The sequence below is a fragment of the Crinia signifera genome, chromosome 6 (genome assembly GCF_055691185.1).
Source record: "Crinia signifera chromosome 6, ASM5569118v1, whole genome shotgun sequence".
Taxonomy (NCBI): domain Eukaryota; kingdom Metazoa; phylum Chordata; class Amphibia; order Anura; family Myobatrachidae; genus Crinia; species Crinia signifera.
The window spans coordinates 126,976,990-126,996,014 of record NC_139222.1 but is presented as its reverse complement, the minus strand read 5'-3'; the positions used below and the strand labels follow the sequence as shown (position 1 = coordinate 126,996,014).

Below are 19,025 nucleotides of genomic sequence, written 5' to 3'. Positions count from 1 at the left end.
AAAATAATGGGGTTTTGCAGGTACACGTTGTAAGGGAACCATTTGGAGCCCGTTATTGACATTTTTGATTGAGGAGGGTCTGCTTAAATAGTTATAGATTCTGTGGGGTAAATTGACTAAGATGGGCGTTCTACTGAAGATAGGATGTTCCCATCGCAACCAATCAGATTCTACTTATTTATTAAGCACCTTCTAGAAGATAATAGATAGTATCTGATTGGTTTCTATGAGCAAACTCCCATCTTCAACTGAACTTCCATCTTAGTAAATTTTGTTTATTTTGCCATAGTGTGTGCATATATATATATTTTTCTTAATTAAGCTGATAAATAATCATAACTGAGCACCTCACCCTTGATCTATTATTTCATCAAGTACCAGAAAAGCTGTGTCCAAATTCGCCAACATCAAACTTCTGTCAATGTGTTTCCTATAGTGGAAAAAAAGGAGAAATGTTGTCATAAACTTAGTATCTCCACCATGATGGTAATTTACACAACTGTACAGCAACAAGATAACACACCAACAAGGGTAAAAACACAGACTCAGTTGACTGGAATTAAAGGTTAAAGAAGATGGTTTCTATTTTATAATACAGTATAGTAGTGGTGTTCATTCTAGTAACAAGAGGAAAACAAGGGTGTACCAGCATGCAATAGGATGGTATATTTTGCAATAAACAAATTTAATGAAATAGAAGATATATGGAATTCCATATTAACATAAACAAGTACAAGTGCATTTAAAAACAATTATGGGTTAAAATCACATCAAGCACAATACCACGAGGAATAGGTTGTTTGGAAAAGGACATCTCCAATATCAGAAAAATGTATCAAATTGTTACCAGGTGGCCAATCATTCTGCTCCTGAAGTAGCTGGGAGGCTGATCCCAGGAAAATGCATTGAGCCCATTACATTTATACTGCACCAATACCATTAGAAGGATATACTATGGACATTAAATTCTCCTAAAAATAACTTTTCACTATCTGCATCCGGAAGCTTATCTTAGGCGGCAACAGACTTGCACAGTCATCTAGGTTTACCCATACCCGTATATGGCCCTTATTCTGATCTCGGCGGTACGGCCCGCGTGCGGCCGTACCGCCGATGTTTTCACTCTGCACATGCGCAGAGGTCACTCTGCGCATGTGCAGGCGAAATCGCCGCACAAAAATGTTATACGCCGCAAAGGGGGCGTATAGGGGCGTGAGGGGCTTAATACCCTCATTTCCCTATGCATACGCCCCGCGTTTCATGGGCGTTCCCATGCAAACGCGGGGCGTATGCATGGTAATGAGGCTATGACGCCAGTGATGGGGGCGGAAAGCTGACATCGCCGGATGTCAGCTCTCCGCCCCCATACAAGCTTTCACACGGACGATTGTCCGTGTGGTCTAAGCTTGCGTGAGCTGGTGGAGCGTGCGGCCCTGCCTTCGATGGTCGTCGACCATCGAATGCAGGGGGCAGCTCCCACCATGGTGGAGGCGTACGCCCCACCATTTTCATGCGGATCGCCAGCCGTCCGCGTACGGACGGCCGTGGCGATCCGTCTTGTAGGCGGGGATTGGTTTGTGCGGCCGGAGCAACGTATGCGGCTCCGGCCGCACAGATCAGAATAAGGGCCTATATGTGAAATTGGCATAACTTCACTCTTCATCTCTGAATTCTACATTTGGGACTAAGCTGGCCACCTGGTACCAATTTTCTGCAATTTTCTGATATTGGAGATGTCCTTGTCCAGACAACCTATTCCTTTATGGTATTGTGTGTGACGTGATTTTAACCCATAATTGTTTTTAAGGGCACTTGTACTTGTTTATTTTAATACGGAATTCGATATACAATATCTTCCATTTAATTACATTTGTTTATTACAAAAGATACCGTTCTATTGCATCCAATTTTTATACCCTTAACAGCCAGCGCTGGTACACCCTTGTTTTCCTCTTGTGACATTTGATTTGGGTCTGACAACCCCAGTAGCAGCTGCAATTAGTAGCGCACCGATAATTTTCTCTTTTTTTAGTGTTCATTCTAGTACCCTGCACCTGTAACAATCAGCGCAGGTTCCCTTTCAGGTGCAGGGTATCGCTTTCTGCTCTGGTGCTTCTAGCGCATTCTTATTTGTATCTCTGTGCTGATGTATCTTAGTGCTGCGATACAGACCATAGTATGCTAGAAGCAACAGAGCAGACAGCGACACCCCACGCAGGAAAGAGGAACAAGAAGTTAAACTTTTAATACAAACTAGAATGTAACATAAAAGTTATTATCAAATTACCTGAATATCAAATGCAGCATGTGATCTAAATAATAATGTTTGTAGTTATAGTTTACATACATGATGTCAGGAATTACATGATAACATAGTAGTTCCCAATGAAACACGATCCATTACATGCATTACTTTAAGAATTTAAAGCGTAAGGCCTAAATATGAGGTTAGGATTATTATATACAGTTGTGCTCATAAGTTTACATACCCTAGCAGAATTTGTGATTTTATGGCCATTTGTCAGAGAATATGAATGATAACTCACAAACTATTCTTTTATGGTTAGTGGTTGGGTGAAGCCATTTATTGTCAAACAACTGTGTTTACTCTTTTTAAATCATAATGACAACAGAAACTACCCAAATGACCCTGATCAAAATATTACATACCCCAATTCTTAATACCGTGTATTGCCTACTTTAACATCAATGACAGTGTGAAGTCTTTTGTGGTAGTTATGGAATAGCCGCTTTATTTTATCAGATGGTAAAGCTACCCATTCTTTTTGGCAAAAAGCCTCCAGTTCCTGTAAATTCTTGGGCTGTCTTGGATGAACTGCACATTTGAGATCTCCCCAGAGTGTCTCAATAATATTGAGGTCAGGAGACTGAGATGGCCACTCCAGAACCTTCACTTTATTCTGCTGTAGCCAATGACAGGTCGACTTGGCCTTGTGTTTTGGATCATTGTCATGTTGGAACGTCAAAGTATGTCCCATGCGCAGCTTCAAGGCTGATGAGTGCAAATTTTCCTCCAGTATTTTCTGATATGCTGCATTCATCTTGCCATCAATTTTGACCAAGTTTCCAGTGCCTTTGTAGCTCACACATACCAAAAATATCAGCGACCCACCTCCGTGTTTCACAGTAGGAATGGTGTACCTTTCATCATAGGCCTTGTTGACTCCTCTCCAAATGTAACGTTTATGGTTGTGGCCAAAAAGTAAAATTTTGGTCTCATCACTCCAAATGACTTTGTTCCAGAAGTTTTGAGGCTTGTCTCTGTGCTATTTGGAGTATTGTAAGCAGGATGCTTTGTGGCATTTGCGTAGTAATGGCTTTCTTCTGGCAACTCGACCATGCAGCCCAATTTTCTTCAAATGCCTTCTTATTGTGCATCTTGAAACAACCACACCAGTCCTGTATTTCAGCTGAAGTTATTTGTGGATATTTCTTCGCATCCCGAACAATTTTCCAGGCAGTTGTGGCTGAAAGTTTTGTTGGTCTACCTGAACGTGATTTGTTTTCAGCAGAATCCCTAATTTTCCACTATTTAATTAGAGTTTGAACACTGCTGATTGGCATTCTCAATTGCATGGATGTCTTTTTATGTCCCTTTCCTGTTTTATACAGTTCAATTTCGTTTTCCTGCAGATCCTTTGACAATTCTTGTGCTTTCCCGTGACTCAGAATCCAGACATATCAGTGCAGCACTGGATGAAAGATACAAGGGTCTTTCAGGAGACCAGAAACTCACTGACCGTTTATACACACACACACTGATTACAAGCACACAGATCACAGGGGAGGATGGTTACCTTTAGTAGCCATTCAAACCCGTTTGAATGGTGTATTATCTGGGCGCCCGATTTTATCATTGCATGCCACTACTTAAGGCATGCAATGCGATTTTTCATTGTAAAGACCAGATTTTTAATTGTATAGTCACCCATGGGTGATTTCATACCCTCACTATCCAACTACGCATGGAGTTGATTTTATATAGTGTGGCAAGCACAGCAAGCCACCGAGTCCGAAGCGTGACGTGGATTACTTTACATGAATTCTGAGTCCCCTCGCTGGGCTCGTTGCGCTCGCCACGCTTCGGGCTCAGTGGCTCGCGCAGCTCGCCACACTATATAAAATCAACTCCATGTGTAGTTGGATAGTGGGGGTATGAAATCACCCATGGGTGACTATACAATTAAAAATTGGGTCTTTACAATTAAAAATTGCATTGCATGAATTGTATGCCACTATATTGCATGCGATGCGATGCAATGAAAAAATCGGGCGCCCAGATATTACACAAGTACCCCCGTTTGTGTCAACTTGTGTGCATGTTATGAGGCCAAAATCTCCAGGGTATGTAAACTTTTGATCAGGGTCATTTGGGTAGTTTCTGTTGTCATTATGATTTAAAAAGAGTTAACAGTTATTTGACAATAAATGGCTAAACCCAACCACTAATCATGAGTGAAAGAAAAGTTTGTGAGTTATCATTCATATTCTCTGACAAATGGACAGAAAATCACAAATTCTGCTAGGGTATGTAAACTTATGACACAACTGTAATATGCTATCAGGACGGGTCTCACATGCGCATGCGCGACATATGGGTGTGAAAGGAACGCTGCAGTTCATGCATGGTGCACAGGTTTATTCAGTGGCATAACAAGATACATGTGGGCCCCATAGCAAAAGTTTGTAAGGGCCTCTATTTAGCACCTGATGCTGAAAAGTGTATAAAGCACATGATATTTTGACAGGCAAAGTGGGCCCCTCTCAGCTGGGGGCCCCATAGCAGCTGCACCCCCTGCACCTATGGTAGCTACGCCCTTGGGTTTATTCATTACTAATTCTGTCACATTTTTATAGATCCACAGGTGGTCTGGGTCTGGAAAACATGCACTGTTAAGGGTCCAAGTGAATTATGTATGGGTTACATGCAGGAGTGAGCAAGATGGGAGGAGACATTTCACGCACACATATATGTTCCACTCACCGCAGCATGTGACAGAGGGTTTCACAAATACATGTGAGTGCAGAGAGAAGTATCAGCTGAGAGACAAAGACACTACAATTATCATACTGATCCATTTAATGGGAAATTGTACTAAACCACTGTTAGCTCTTGCTTCCAAACTCTTTGAGGGAATTGTTTACAACCACCTAACTGCCTTCCTTTCCTCCCACTCCCTGCTTGACCCATTTCAGTCTGGCTTCCACCCTCTTCACTCCACTAAATATGACCTCACTAAAGTCTGCAATGACCATCCATGCTGCCAAATCCAAGGCCACTAATCTCTGCTTATTCTCTTTGACCTTTCTGCTGCTTTGGGGGCTCATTTATCACGGATCGCACTTACAATGCGATCTGGGCAGAATATTACTGCCTAGGATCACATTGTAAATGCGATCCTAACGGCGGGTTGTATCATCCCTGACACACAGGGACAGGGCTAAGGAAGGAGCCCGTCCCTGCGATATGATGAGCCGGGCACCTGGGAGTCTGCGCATGAGCACAGCTTTAAGCCCCAGAGTTAACTTAAAAGGAGTTTCCCCTCTCCCACTGTGTAAAATCACTGTGCAGCTGAAGATGGTGCCTCCCCGCTTCCTCCGGCCAGTCTCCAGCTCCTTTTTCTGTGCCAACACTTCTCCTGCTGATATGAAGCAGCAACTCAGTGAGTGGAGCAGTGAGGACGGGTCAGCGTCAATGCAGTGACGGCTTTCTTTCTCCGACAGCTGAGTGTCGCGCTGGAGTCCCCAGGTGCTGCGGCTTTGTATGTGTGCCTTAGACTGCGACTCCCGGCTATGCAGAAGGCCCCAATTTACACTCGCGCTGGGAGCCGACTGTCTCCCCTCCGGTTATAGAGGGTATGTTGTGAGGAGTTTTAGGTGCGTTTTTGGAAGCAGGGGAGCCCCAACCTCAATAGAATGTAAGATTTATCAGGGAGCTCTCCTATCCTGCGTCCTTCCTCCAATGCCCTAGCAAACCCATTTTAAGCTGTGCTAACATAATTGCACAAGGGATTTCAAAGGTTTTCTTATCATCCATTATAACATAATTAGCAAACAAATTAAAACACTACCATTAGAATGATAGTTGACTGATAGTTGAATGATAGTGACTGGAATGATAGTTGCTGGAAATGGGCCTCTATACATCTTCAGTATGTAGATATTCCTTTAAAACCAGACGTTTGCAGCTAGTATAGTCATTTACCACATTAACAATGTATAGAGTGTATTTCTAATTAATTTAATGTCATCTTTATTGATAAAAACAGTACTTTTCTTTCAAAAATAAGGACATTTCTAAGTGACCACTAACTTTTGAACGGTAGTGTGTGTGTGTGTGTGTGTGTGTGTGTGTGTATAAATCTTATATATATATATATATATATATATATATACACCCACACACATATACACCTTAAATCATGCATATCTAATATCTATAGATTGTAAGCTTGCAGTAGGGCCCTCTTACCTTCAATTCTGTCTGTTGTTACATCTCTGTTTACAATTGTAAAGTGCAATGGAATCTGCTGCGCTATATAAGAAACTGGGGGTACTTATGTATTATCTGGGCTCCCATGTTAAATGCACCCCATTTTTTCATACCCCTACTATCCAACTACGCATGGAGTTGATTTTATACAGTGTGGCGAGCGCAGCGAGCCACCGTGCCCGAAGCGTGGCGAGCGCAGCGAGCCCCGCGAGGGGACACGGTCTCATGAGAAAAACGGGAGCCCAGATATTACATAAGTACCAAACTGGGTACTTGTTTCCTAGCAGGACGCTCAGATTTCCCATGTATGCTCAGTAGTTAATTTAGTAAATTTATTTACTGCACCCTGAGTGAAATCGCATGGCCCTTTTTTGTGGAGTGAGATGTGAGATGAGATAAGAGATATGCGATCTCAGTAGTTCATATGGTAAAACACCTAAAACACCACCACTCTCCACGTCACCCCGAAGCGTGGCGAGCGCAGCGGAACGCGTCCTCCGACCTTTTCATACCCCCACTATCCACGCCGGTGTATAGTTGAATTTATATAGTGTGGCGAGCGCAGCGAGCCACTGAGCCCGAAGCGTGGCGACTGGCGAGCGCATCGAGCTCCACGAGGGGATGCAAAATACATGTAAAGTGGGGGTATGAAAAGGTCAGAGGACGCGTTCCGCCACCGCTCGCCACGCTTCGGGGTGACGTGGAGAGTGGTGCTGTTTTAGGTGTTTTACCATATGAACTACTGAGATCGCATATTACATCTCATCTCATCTCACATCTCTCATCTCACGCGATGTGTGATGCGATTTCACTCAGGGTGCAGTGAATAAATTAACTACTGAGATCGCATCGCACACATCGCACACATCGCAAGGCACAAAAAGCCATGCAATGCGATTTCACTACGCAGAATAACCCACTAAGCAAATAGCTTATTGGGCGCCCTGCTAGGAAACAAGTACCAGAAACTGTAAATAAATAATAAATAAATATCTTGGAATGTCTCACAGACTCCCAAAAGTGTAGGTGAGTCTCCCACATCCTGCCCACTTCTACTGAAATAGGCAGGACAGAGAGCATAATGCATGAATCCCCAGACATAAGAAAATAATGTATGATTCTCATAGAAGTCATATAATAGCACCCACCCCTCCCAATCAGCGCTCAGTTGCATCCCCTCTCCAGGCACTATTCCAGTCTAGAGTGCATAAGAAAAATGCCTTCCTCAAAACATGGCAACATTTAAGAAAGAATACGAAATTGTGACAATCAGTCAAGCTCATAATATTCTGGCCATACAGCACTTCAGCACAGGCTGCTCAAGCCACAGATTATTTGGCAAGTCCATGTCACCATTACGTGAAAGCCAAGTCATTGTGCACCCCATCAATTTGTATGCACCCACGAAGTTCAGGACTAGTGTATGGCTAATGAAAACCTGATTTATCTTAACTCTGGAAGCTTTTGCATTTACAAAAAAAAGAATGCATTGTTTTGTGATTTACTAGTCCTTTAAAATATCTGCCAGCATTAAATGAATGCTAAGTTGCCACTTTTGCAATTTACCTCATTCTCATCAGGCCCTCCAATAATATAGCATGTCACACCAGATAAACATTGGGAAAGTACAGTCACTCCATCCACTAGTATCACTTCACCTGTGGTACACAAATAGATAATGCTGAATTAATGGAAACATGTACCGATTTCTGCAGAAATGAAAAAGGGAAAAACAATTCAATGCAATTCTTATTCACACTGTTAATGATATGTGTATTTAAAGGACCCAGGCATTTTTAGCGGATATTTTAAACATCTCTCACAGCAATATTGGCACTCAATGGGTTAAACCACTCCTGCATTGGAATTCTTTGGCAGTTGTAATTATCCTTTGAATCATGTTTTAAAACCATTTTTTGACACATATTTAGCAAAATGTGTTATCTTACAATATGATCAATTTAATTTGAACGATATGCTGCATGCCTGTTAACACATTTCCCAGTGTATTTCTACCTAAATGAAGCTCAGCTTAGTTAGCCAATTATGAATTAATTTATCCAGGTCAATTCAGTGAAGATTCGGAAATAAATCCAGTGGTAGACATATATTTCCTGGATAAACTGGGTTGGGCTGGTGTCATGCCTGTGCTGCATGCGTCAAAACACAAAGCATGCTGGTAAGGCAAAATCAGACCGAGTCTCGTACATTCAGATCTCTGTGTCTTGTAGAAAATCCTTTTCTCAAATTCTCTCTGCTCCAACAAAGATGGAAATGTGTGATCGTAATACTAAAGAAAAAGAAAGTTTGTGGTGAGGGGTTTTACAATTGGAGTGGAAAGACAGGATTAACGAAATAGAAGGTACAGACAGGATATTTAGTATACTATAAAGGAAAATAAAATTAATTTGCACTTGATATTCAATGTAAGCATTGGAATTAATATCTTACTCATATGGAAAACCCTCCCAAAATCTCTCACTTTGTGATTCTCACACCCTATTATACAGATGGAGCCCCTGCCATCTTTGGCCAGGGCTCGCCAGACCCTCCCCGCTGGCGAGTGTCGGCGGCAGGGGCTTCACTGAACTGGGACGCGCGTGCATCTCACGGGGACGCTGCCTGTCCCTGCCCGTCTCCGCTTCAGGGAGACGGGCAGGGTTAGGGGGGCGCTCGGGGTGGCGAGGGCGATGACGGCGGGGGGCCGGAGACAGGCTCCGTTGTCCAGGGGGTCCGCAAGCGTCTCGTTAGAAACGCCAGCCCTGCAAGGATGAGGCCAGACCCATCTGTATTTGTTTTATTTGTACACAATAAAGGATTAGATGTGGGCTTACATGCTTTTGGTATTTATGGGAAGCCCATGCAAAGAAAAACAAAACACATGCATCAAACTTTTCAAAAGAATCACTAAACCAATGTAATTGATTCACCTATTGAACTTGAGTCACAACATGTGTTATTTGTACACAAAGCAAGGCAATATTCACCCACACAGACAATTTGCTCTTAAGTATTACTTTGGCCAAAAGTCGATGCCCATCCTGGTCCAAAATGATGGCAGCTCTCACAGTGTAAAGGGTGGGTTCCTGCAGGAGACATGCACACAGTGATGATCTAAGTTCTGTTCCTTTGGGGCACATTTAATGAAATTAAGCAAGATCATTGATGTAACAGGGAACTGGGAAGGTGCCTCCGCTGTGACTGTGTTTTAAGGAAGTTTTCACAGAGAAAGTGTGTGTGTGATAGTGAGTGAGAGAGATTTTTAAGGCCCATACACACTGGACGATTTTGAGCTAAAAGCGGGTCAGTTTTGTCATTTCAGCTGTTTTCAGCTCAAAAGCTGCTCAGTGTGTACAGGCCAACGGTGAGCACTGATGCGCACTCCATCATCGCTGTTGGCCACTGCTCGTCTACTGGTATTACCAGCAGTTGAGGGACAGGCTGGATGGCTTTCCATAGCGATGGGAAGTTGTATACCCCTTGGAAAATCACTTAGACGGGTTAAATTTGCTCAATGTGTATGCACTGAGCGATTTTCAGCCTAACGTTTTTCCCCATCATTGCTGTCCATACACTCTGGGCAAAACCGCCCAGGGTGTATACACCTTAACAGTTGAAACAGACATCTGGCAGATCCTCTGATGTACTTTTACATTTCAACCAGTCAGTGCTGGTTCTTCATTCTTCTCACAAAGGAGAGGTAAAGCAGAACACGAGGACATGCACTGAAACTAGAGGGAGGAAGATTCAGGGGAAATTTGAGGAAGAATTACTTCACAGAAAGAGTAGTAGATAAGTGGAATAGCCTCCCATCAGAGGTGGTAGAGGCAAATACAGTAGTACAATTTAAACATGCTTGGGATAAGCATATTGATATCCTTACAAAAATAAGGATCAAATATGGTTTGAGGTAACATGTTTAAAAAAGGGGCAGACTAGATGGGCCAAGTGGTTCTTATCTGCCGTCAAATTCTATGTTTCTATTAAAGCTGAGTACACACAGAGAGATCTGTCCAATCTGTATGGATGGGCACAAATAGGACCCATACACTATAAGACTCAGAGTCTCCCTAAATATATAAAAGTACATAAATTGCATACATGTGTAAAATAGAAATGCAAATGTAATACTTATGGTTTATGGCCAACCATGTGGCAGCTGGTATTTGTCTGGTGATCATCATGCTGCCATGATGGCTGGTCTATATTTATGTGGAGGCCTGGAGCTGAGTGTTGGGAAGATTGAGGTGACATGGTATATGCTGGGTTTCTTTACTAGTGTATACAGTACACTGAACTTCTAAGGTCTGTCCCAGCTCCCACTGTTAAGGAGATGATAGGAGTAGGTATTGTAGGTACATGGGTGCGGCTACTATGAGGCCCAGGGCCCGGCCCTTGCACAAAGATACTGTACCAGCCAGCCACACACACACTGACCTCACCTGATACTGTGTCCTGTGGCTTCTCTTCTTTAAGCAGTGTTCTGCTGGCTCTGTCTTCCCATTCTCACTAATGATGGGAGGAAGCATAGCATTGCTTAGCCTGACTCCTCCCAGCATCAGTGAGGATGGAGAGACATGTAACCAGCTGGGAAACTGACAGCAGCACTCCGCTTAAAGAGAATAAGCCACAGGGCACCTGTGGGGATCTGGGGAGGCGGGCAGGATTGGGTGAATCAGGCTCCTGTGCCCGTTGTTTGTGCCATGATGCAGAGCAAGGGGGAGAGGTGTTTGATGTAAACTTTGTTATGGGGCCCCATTAGTCATAGCTATGTCCCTGGGACCAAACATTGGCCTAGCAGGAGAGGAATGCACTGCTAGGAACACACAGGTTGGAGTGGGGTTTAGGGCGGGGACATGGAGCGGGACCGAAGTGTAGGGGTAGAGCAGCAGACAGACACTGACCTTAGCCAACATACTGTATGCACTCCAACAACTCCCACTGCTAAGGAGACTGAATAGACCTAGCTGGTCACTAGCAATAGGGTATGAGTGCGGGATTAAGTGTGCACAGGGATAGGGATAGAGCATGGGCTTGAGTGGTGGGACGGAGCAGCAGAGAGAAGGTAGAGCAACAGATAGAGCAGAGGTAAGAGAGGGGGCATCCCTGCCTAGTACAGTTGTTTTTTTTAAGACTGGTTCTAAGAGGGCCCCATTAATTCTAATTTGTGCCATGGGAGAGCAATATAATGCCATTATGTGGTGAAGGCCAACAGGACCAATGTCCAGGTGTTTCAAAACCCCTTCATTAAAACCCAGCTAATCCTGTCAAACGCCATCTTGGCACCTGTAGATAACAGCAGCACTGGAACAGAGCCAGTGGAAGCTAGATGTATTAAATCTATAGCTTTGGTGGTATTATCCCATGCCTTCCTTCAAAGCACAAAGCCCACCTGATCTGAACGTACAAGATTAGGAAGAAACAGCTTAAGACTGACATCGGTATTAAAAATATATATCGGGCTGTAACTAGCGCATTGGGCAGGGTCTTGCTTATACGTTCTTGATGAAAGTCCTGAAAGACGTTCGTATATGTTGAAATGGAACTACTTTGAAGTGCTGTGATTCTTTTCCTAAAATACAATTAGTGCCGCCTACAAAATGTGCATGGATATGACACGGAAGTGTTGTACTTGGATGGCTCCAGGGTGAAGTGTATCATTTACAAAGGAGTGCTTGTATGTATACATTGTTTTCTCGTCAAGATGGCAAAGTAGACAGCACCAAATAAAGCAAAACATTTAAAAATTCCTGTGACCCCGTCTCTTACTAGACAAAGACCAGCTAATTATACACGGCCCCCTAACTGGTATAAGTCATATTAAACCCCACACCCAAGCACCAATAACTTGTGTTTCTCAGACTGTCAATTAACACAAGAAATCATTTTGCTACACAATAAATGCAAAGTGTGGATTTAGTGGCAAGAGCAAGCTTTCCAGAGAGGGTGTCTGCATGCGTGCTCCATGGGAAAAGAAAATGGCTGCAGCGACAAAAACCATCAGATCCTGTTAAACCTGACCTCCATGTTGGTATACATCCAACAAAGGGGCAAATGATCTGCTACCAGTGTAATCTCTTGGCTAAGTTAAGAATAGTGCAGGGCCTCAATGATCCATTTAATGGCCAAGCACTCTTTTTCCATCATGCATACTATTGTTCCCTGGGGAATGGTCTTTCACTGAGAAAGAGACAGGTTTCTCCTCTCCTTCCTGTTGGGACATTATGGCCCATAAACACACAGGTCAGGTGTTAGCTCCAAGAGAGGAGCAAAGTACTGATTGTAAATCAATCCAGTCTGCTTCAGCTGCCTCGGTCCTTGCCAGCTTGTCAGGACAATTCTTCTGTGACATCTCTAGTAAAGGAGTCGCCAAGTGGCAAAATTACTTACAAATTGCTTGTAATATCCAATTGACCCATAGGTCAGTAGCTTTTTTTTGAGTAGCTTTGGCCAATTCTACACTGCCCAGCTGTGGCTTTAACTAGTTTAGACCTACTATATGCTGCAAGTATTTGGCTTCCTTCCTACCCACCACATATATTTCCAGGTTAGTAGTTAAGCCTGGAAAGTTGCTAGTACAGCCTCAACCACTGGGAGATGGGATTCCCATTTTTAGAGCTGAGGCATAGGCGCTAAGGAGTTGCAAAAGCTTATCCATCCCCACTAGAAAGCTGGAGCACCATGTAAACCAAATTGGGAGAACCTTGTATTGAAATAATCTGCCCAGGGTAGAGAAGGTGGTCTTTGTTCTTGCTTAAGGGAGTGGGATCTGCAGTAATTGTAAGGTCAAGGGTGCAATGGCTGCCTGCCAATATCTCATGTTAATGACCTGATGCATGGCTTAACTATGGAAGAACTCATGTACAGAAAATGAAACAGCTTAATTCAAAAGCATGCTTTTGTCAGGTTTGGACCCAAATTTAATTAAGCTGTTCCATTTTCAGGTGGATTCTTCCACCACTTCCAACTCTTGCACTTCCCTCAACAGTCATCCATCTCACCTCAGGAATACTGTAGTGGTTAATTCTAATGACTATCTCGGGAGGGTTGATGTGTTCTATTGGCATGGTGTGCCTTGAAAGTACAGAGAACACATCTTGGTCCTGTAGTACCATTTTGTCAGCTTTTTTTTTCAGTCTGGCAACAGAGTTGACCCTATTGGAAGCTCTGTACGTTCAAGTATGGTACTGAGCAGTCCAGCCTCCCATGCCAGGGTTTCAAAAAGATGACATGGTAAGTTTGTTCATTTTAGTTGTCCTTATTTGTATACTCTCTAATGTATTTATGGTCTCCAGAACTAGACACAGTATTCCAGATAAGGCCACATCGATGACCTATACAGTGGGAGATTCCTCTCTCTATGCAACCAAGTCTCAGACTTGCCTTTCTCATTGCTTTGTTGCATTGCTTCTCAAGTGACTCCTAGATCCCATTTCCTCATCAATAATTTCCATTATAGTACCCTTGATTCCAGATTCAGCCTTTGAGTTTTTGAGTTCATGATTGAGCATGTTTCAGCATTAAAATGTAGTTGCCATGTTCTTTATCATTCCTCGGGTCTACCTACATCAATCATTTGTTTTACCCCCCTTCGCCCCAGTATGTGTACCCTGTTGTATATCTTTTTGTCTCTTCTACAAAAAAGGCATACTTTTCCTTTAATACGGTTTGCACCAACATAGATATTAAAGACATACATTTTTTGGGCCCTAAAGCTTGAACTGTTATGGGGGCCCCTTCTCAACCAGCAACAATATGGTCACATCCAACATGTCCAGAGGGCCTAGCTGCCCTTGTAAAGGACAGAGCATATCGTTCAGCGCAAGAAAATTGACCTCAGTAGACCTCTCCTTGTTGGGGCTCCCTCACACCATTCATTGCTCCCAGATTCTTTCCTAGGATTGCTCTGCCATTCCTGGGTATTAAGCTGCGCCAGATCCCGGCATCTACTTATCGTGTCCAGCAGCGCTGGGGTCCGTAAGCTTCAGCGGGGAGGCTGTTGGGGCAGAGAGGTGGCCATGGTGTGGGAGCGGTGGCTGCTTCTGGGTTTTCCGCACCGGGCATGTGCATAGCAAGTGTACATCCTTAAATGGACAGACACCCTTCTTTTTACAGTGCTCTGAATGAGGCATAGGTTAACTTCCTCTATAAAAGGAAATCAGAGGAGTATAGGCATTAACACCTACTCAAGCGTTCCCAGTGCTTATGATCTTCATACTACTAGTTATTGACCTTGGATATCTTCCTGACTAACCTTTTGCCTTATCCTCCTGTACTGCGTATCTTGATCACCCACGTATGACCCAGCCTGAATCCAGACCGTCTATGTTTGCTCCTTTGGTACCTGTTTGATTACCATATTCTGACCAGGCTAGACAACCACGAGAATTCCTGGACTCCATTTCCTTATGGAAGTATACAGTTTCCAACAGGGGAACCTGGATAGAGGGCCGTGAATGGCATGTTGGTAGCAGCAAAACCCAAATGCCGCTGTAATAGAAGCCTGATTGTCATGGTGATATTGCTCATGAGCTATAACTATACAGTACATTTAAAACAAGAGGCGAATTTTGGTGTTAAAATGCACAAGCAAGATGACTCTTTCACTGAAATAACCTTATTTTAATAATAAACACTTAAAAAACTCTTGTTAAGTTTGTTGGAAACAAAAATGCCCTGTAGTTTATGCTTCATTAGTTTCACAGTAGATCTGCCTCTGCGCTGGGTTACTACACTGGTAACATATCCCGCCTTATAATGAACTCCATTTACTATAACCATCTGTTTCCCGTCCTCTCTTGATCTATTATTTTAGCCAAAAACATAATTATTTGGCATGATCTTCCCCCACTAAATCCATGTTGTTTGGGATCCTGTAAATTGTTGGATTTTATATATGCCACAACTCTTTATTTTAATAGTTTCCATTGCTGTCCCTACAACTGATGTAAGGCTTACTGGTCTGTAGTTACTTTCTTCTTCCTTGCTTCTACTTTTATATAACAGTCACTCTTTTCCAGTCCTCTGGAATTGCTCCTGTAGATAATGACTGGTTGAATTATTTTGTCAATGGTGCTCCCAGCACATCTTTAACACATTCCCAGGCTGCCATAATACTAGTGATGATCATCTGCCATCTGGGTTTTGAAAATAATCAATGGTTTATGACTGATGTTGAATACCTTTACTATCAATGACAGAGAACCACAGTGTTTTCAGCCATCAATGGTAGCCCAATGTTTTTTTCCACCCTTTGCTTTCACATAGCCCCTTTGTGCAAGTTGTATAGCAGTTCGATATGGCGGAAGAAGGGTCAAGGCATTGGCACATGCATACACACTTGTTTATTCAGATGAGGTTGTATGCTATGCTGCCATCACCAGCATGCCATCGCTAGCAATGTCTTCTGATCTGCAGCAGGGGTGGCCAGAAGACATCACTAACGACCACATTAGCAAATCGCGGGTACCCACTTAACGATCAGTGCAATATATTGTTCTGGTTTGACTAGAAACAGCTCTAGATTGCTCTAGTGTGTACTCAGCCTAGAGGGGCATGCACACTGGGCAATTTTAAGCTGATTGTTTAGATATTAAGCAGGGATTGCTCTGTGTGTATACCCCTGAGCAATGGACGTGCGTCGCCATCGCCTGACTAGATTTTGACTACATGTAGTCAAAATCTAGTCAAATCACTGGCCTGTGCTAACCAGAACACAGGTTAGGAACAACATATCACTATGTGTGTATGGGCAATCTAGCTGCCGGGAAGCGCAAGTGCGATTTCCCTAGCCTGCATCGCTCAGCATGTCAGAAATGGGATGTCCCACCACTTTCATAGGCTGAGCTCTCATTCAAAATCAGATGCACAACCATCTGTTGTGTATGTGCAAAAACAAATGTGGTAAAACTATCAATGACACCACGGGTGTAGATCATTAGGTCAACATGCATTAGGTCAACCACTGAAGGTCCACACGTGAAAAAGGTCAACATGGCTTTAGGTCGACAAAATCATTAGGTTAATATTGGAAAGGTTGACAGTAAAAAGGTTGACATGGGTTGTTCATGTTTTTTTGGTCCCGAATGTCGACACAGTCAACATGGACACTTCACACTCGCCATGCTTTGGGCGTGGCATACTAATATATTATATTTCCATGCCCTAGTGCAGGCTTTCCCAACCACGGTCCTCAAGGCACACCAACAGTGCAGGTTTTAGTGATATCCAGGCCTCAGCACAGATGGTTTAATCAGAATCACTCAGGTACTAATTAAGTCACCTGTGCTAAAGCCTGGATATCACTAAAATCTGTACTGTTGGTGTGCCTTGAGGACCGTGGTTGGGAATGCCTGCCCTAGTGGATGAAGGGCATGAATTACCACCTGTTGGCACATGTCGGTTAAAAAACAACAAGAAAACCCATGTCAACCTTTTGACTGGTGACCTTCCCAAATTCGACCTAATGCTTGTGTCGACCTAATGACCCTGTCAGCCTAAAGCCATGCCGACCTTTTCCATGTGTCAACCTGACGCCTGTCGACCTTCAATGGTCGAACTAATGTATGCCAGCCTAGTGACTGTATACCAACACCACACTGAATAGTTACAGCTCATGGATGGGTACCACACTGATGGCTATCCCTACATAATACACATTTGCAGCATATTCGGCAGGTTAGGCATGATCAATTATCCTTGGCAGGGAACTGATTAATTTTTCAATTATGTGACAGAGTTGTAGCCCAGTATGTAGGAGGGTACTAGAGTTTGGATTAGGAATTCTGTTCCTGTAGCCATACCGCTGTCAGTTAGCTCAACATTTGTAAAATAATTGTAGGTACTTATATGTTAGTTGGGCGCCCACGAAGCTATTTGCTTAGTGGCTATTCTGCGTAAGAAAATCGCATCGCATCGTATGTCCACTTTTAGTGTCACACTATGCGTGCGATGTGATATTACTAATTAATGTATTCACTGCTATTTTTCCCGGTCTTATTTTTCCAGCTCTTATCGCATTGCATCGTACCTCATGTATTTTATGACACTAAGGGGGGTATTCAATGCCGCAGCAAGCGGCCGGCGAGGGGGTTAAACAGCGAGGATTGCTGAAAACCAGCGATCCTCGCTGTTAAACCCCCGCGCTGGCCGCTCGCTCTATTCAACGTTCTGGGGAAATCCTCGCCATCACAGGACGGCGAGAATTCCCCAAAACAGTGAGACCCACGGCTGCTGCAGAAAACTTGCAGTTTTTAGCCACGGGTCTCGCTGCTTCTGGAGCCGCATCCGCCAATTCCCCCTCGCTCAAAAAACAGAGCGAGGGGGAATTGGCGGATACGGATCACCTACAGTCTGAACAACCTGGACACTGATCTCCACACTGAATTAACCCCTTCCCGACATTTGACGTACATTTACGTCATGGCCGGGATGTACTTCCCGACGCATGGCATAAATGTACGTCATGGCTTTAAACTGTCACCGCGTCTATAGACGCGGTGACAGTTTAAACATGTCTGCTGTCCCTGACAGCAGACATGTCCCTGCATGCCCAGGGGGGGTGGCGATGCCTCCCCCCCCGTCGGCGATCGCTGTGATTGGCTGTTCAAATGTGAACTGCCAATTACAGCGTTTTCTGTGTACCGGCGAATAACGTTCGCCGGTGACACAGGGATCGGTGGTGATTGGTGCTGTAAAGTACAGCACCAATCACCACGGGGTGTAAGGGTGACACTGGTGTCACCCCACCCGCCCCCAAAGGCCGTGATTGGTTCGTCGGACCGACGGACCAATCACAGCCATGGAGGGTGATTTAAACTAACGGTGACTGCACTGCAGACGCCATTCCGGTCTGGAATTGCGTGCAGTGCGGTCACCGTGCCTATCTGCCGTGATATACTGACCTGATCCTTGCAAATACTTACCTGATCACCTGATCACTGCTTGTAGCGTGCTGGATGCTTCCTGGATCTGACTTCTTGTGACTTCCTGCTGCTGCTGCAGTGTTATAGATAGAGAGATAGAGAGAGATAGAGAGAGATAGTGACAGAGAGTGCTATATTTTGTGTCTGCTACCCCCCCTTTTTGGGGGTGCAGGGTTTTTTTTTATATATATAACTGTCAGTGCTGCTGCTGCAGTGTCATAGAGTGATAGATAGTGATAGATAGTGAGATAGAGAGAGATAGTGACAGAGAGTGATAGAGAGTGCTATATTTTGTGTCTGCTACCCCCCCTTTTTGGGGGTGCAGGTTTTTTTTTTTATATATATAACTGTCAGTGCTGCTGCTGCAGTGTCATAGAGTGATAGATAGTGATAGATAGTGAGAGATAGAGAGAGATAGTGACAGAGATTGATAGAGAGTGCTATATTTTGTGTCTGCTACCCCCCCTTTTTGGGGGTGCAGGTTTTTTTTTATATATATAACTGTCAGTGCTGCTGCTGCAGTGTCATAGAGTGATAGATAGTGATAGATAGTGAGAGATAGAGAGAGATAGTGACAGAGAGTGATA

General features: G+C 43.8%; 1 protein-coding gene across 3 annotated transcripts in view; it reads right to left on the bottom strand.

The window, feature by feature from the left end:
* Window positions 1-19,025, bottom strand: part of COPZ2 (coat protein complex I subunit zeta 2) — a 39,940-nt gene that overhangs the window by 9,082 nt on the left and 11,833 nt on the right. Inside the window, exons 2-6 of one of the 3 annotated variants that reach the window (XM_083147078.1) lie at window positions 9,502-9,600; window positions 8,723-8,804; window positions 8,081-8,172; window positions 5,006-5,061; window positions 353-430 (exon numbers count right to left, since the gene is read on the bottom strand). In XM_083147078.1, the coding sequence (XP_083003204.1) occupies window positions 353-430; window positions 5,006-5,061; window positions 8,081-8,172; window positions 8,723-8,804; window positions 9,502-9,600 (407 nt within the window). The remainder of the gene's footprint in view (window positions 1-352; window positions 431-5,005; window positions 5,062-8,080; window positions 8,173-8,722; window positions 8,805-9,501; window positions 9,601-19,025) is intronic. The other 2 variants (XM_083147079.1, XM_083147080.1) reach the window with 2 other exon arrangements.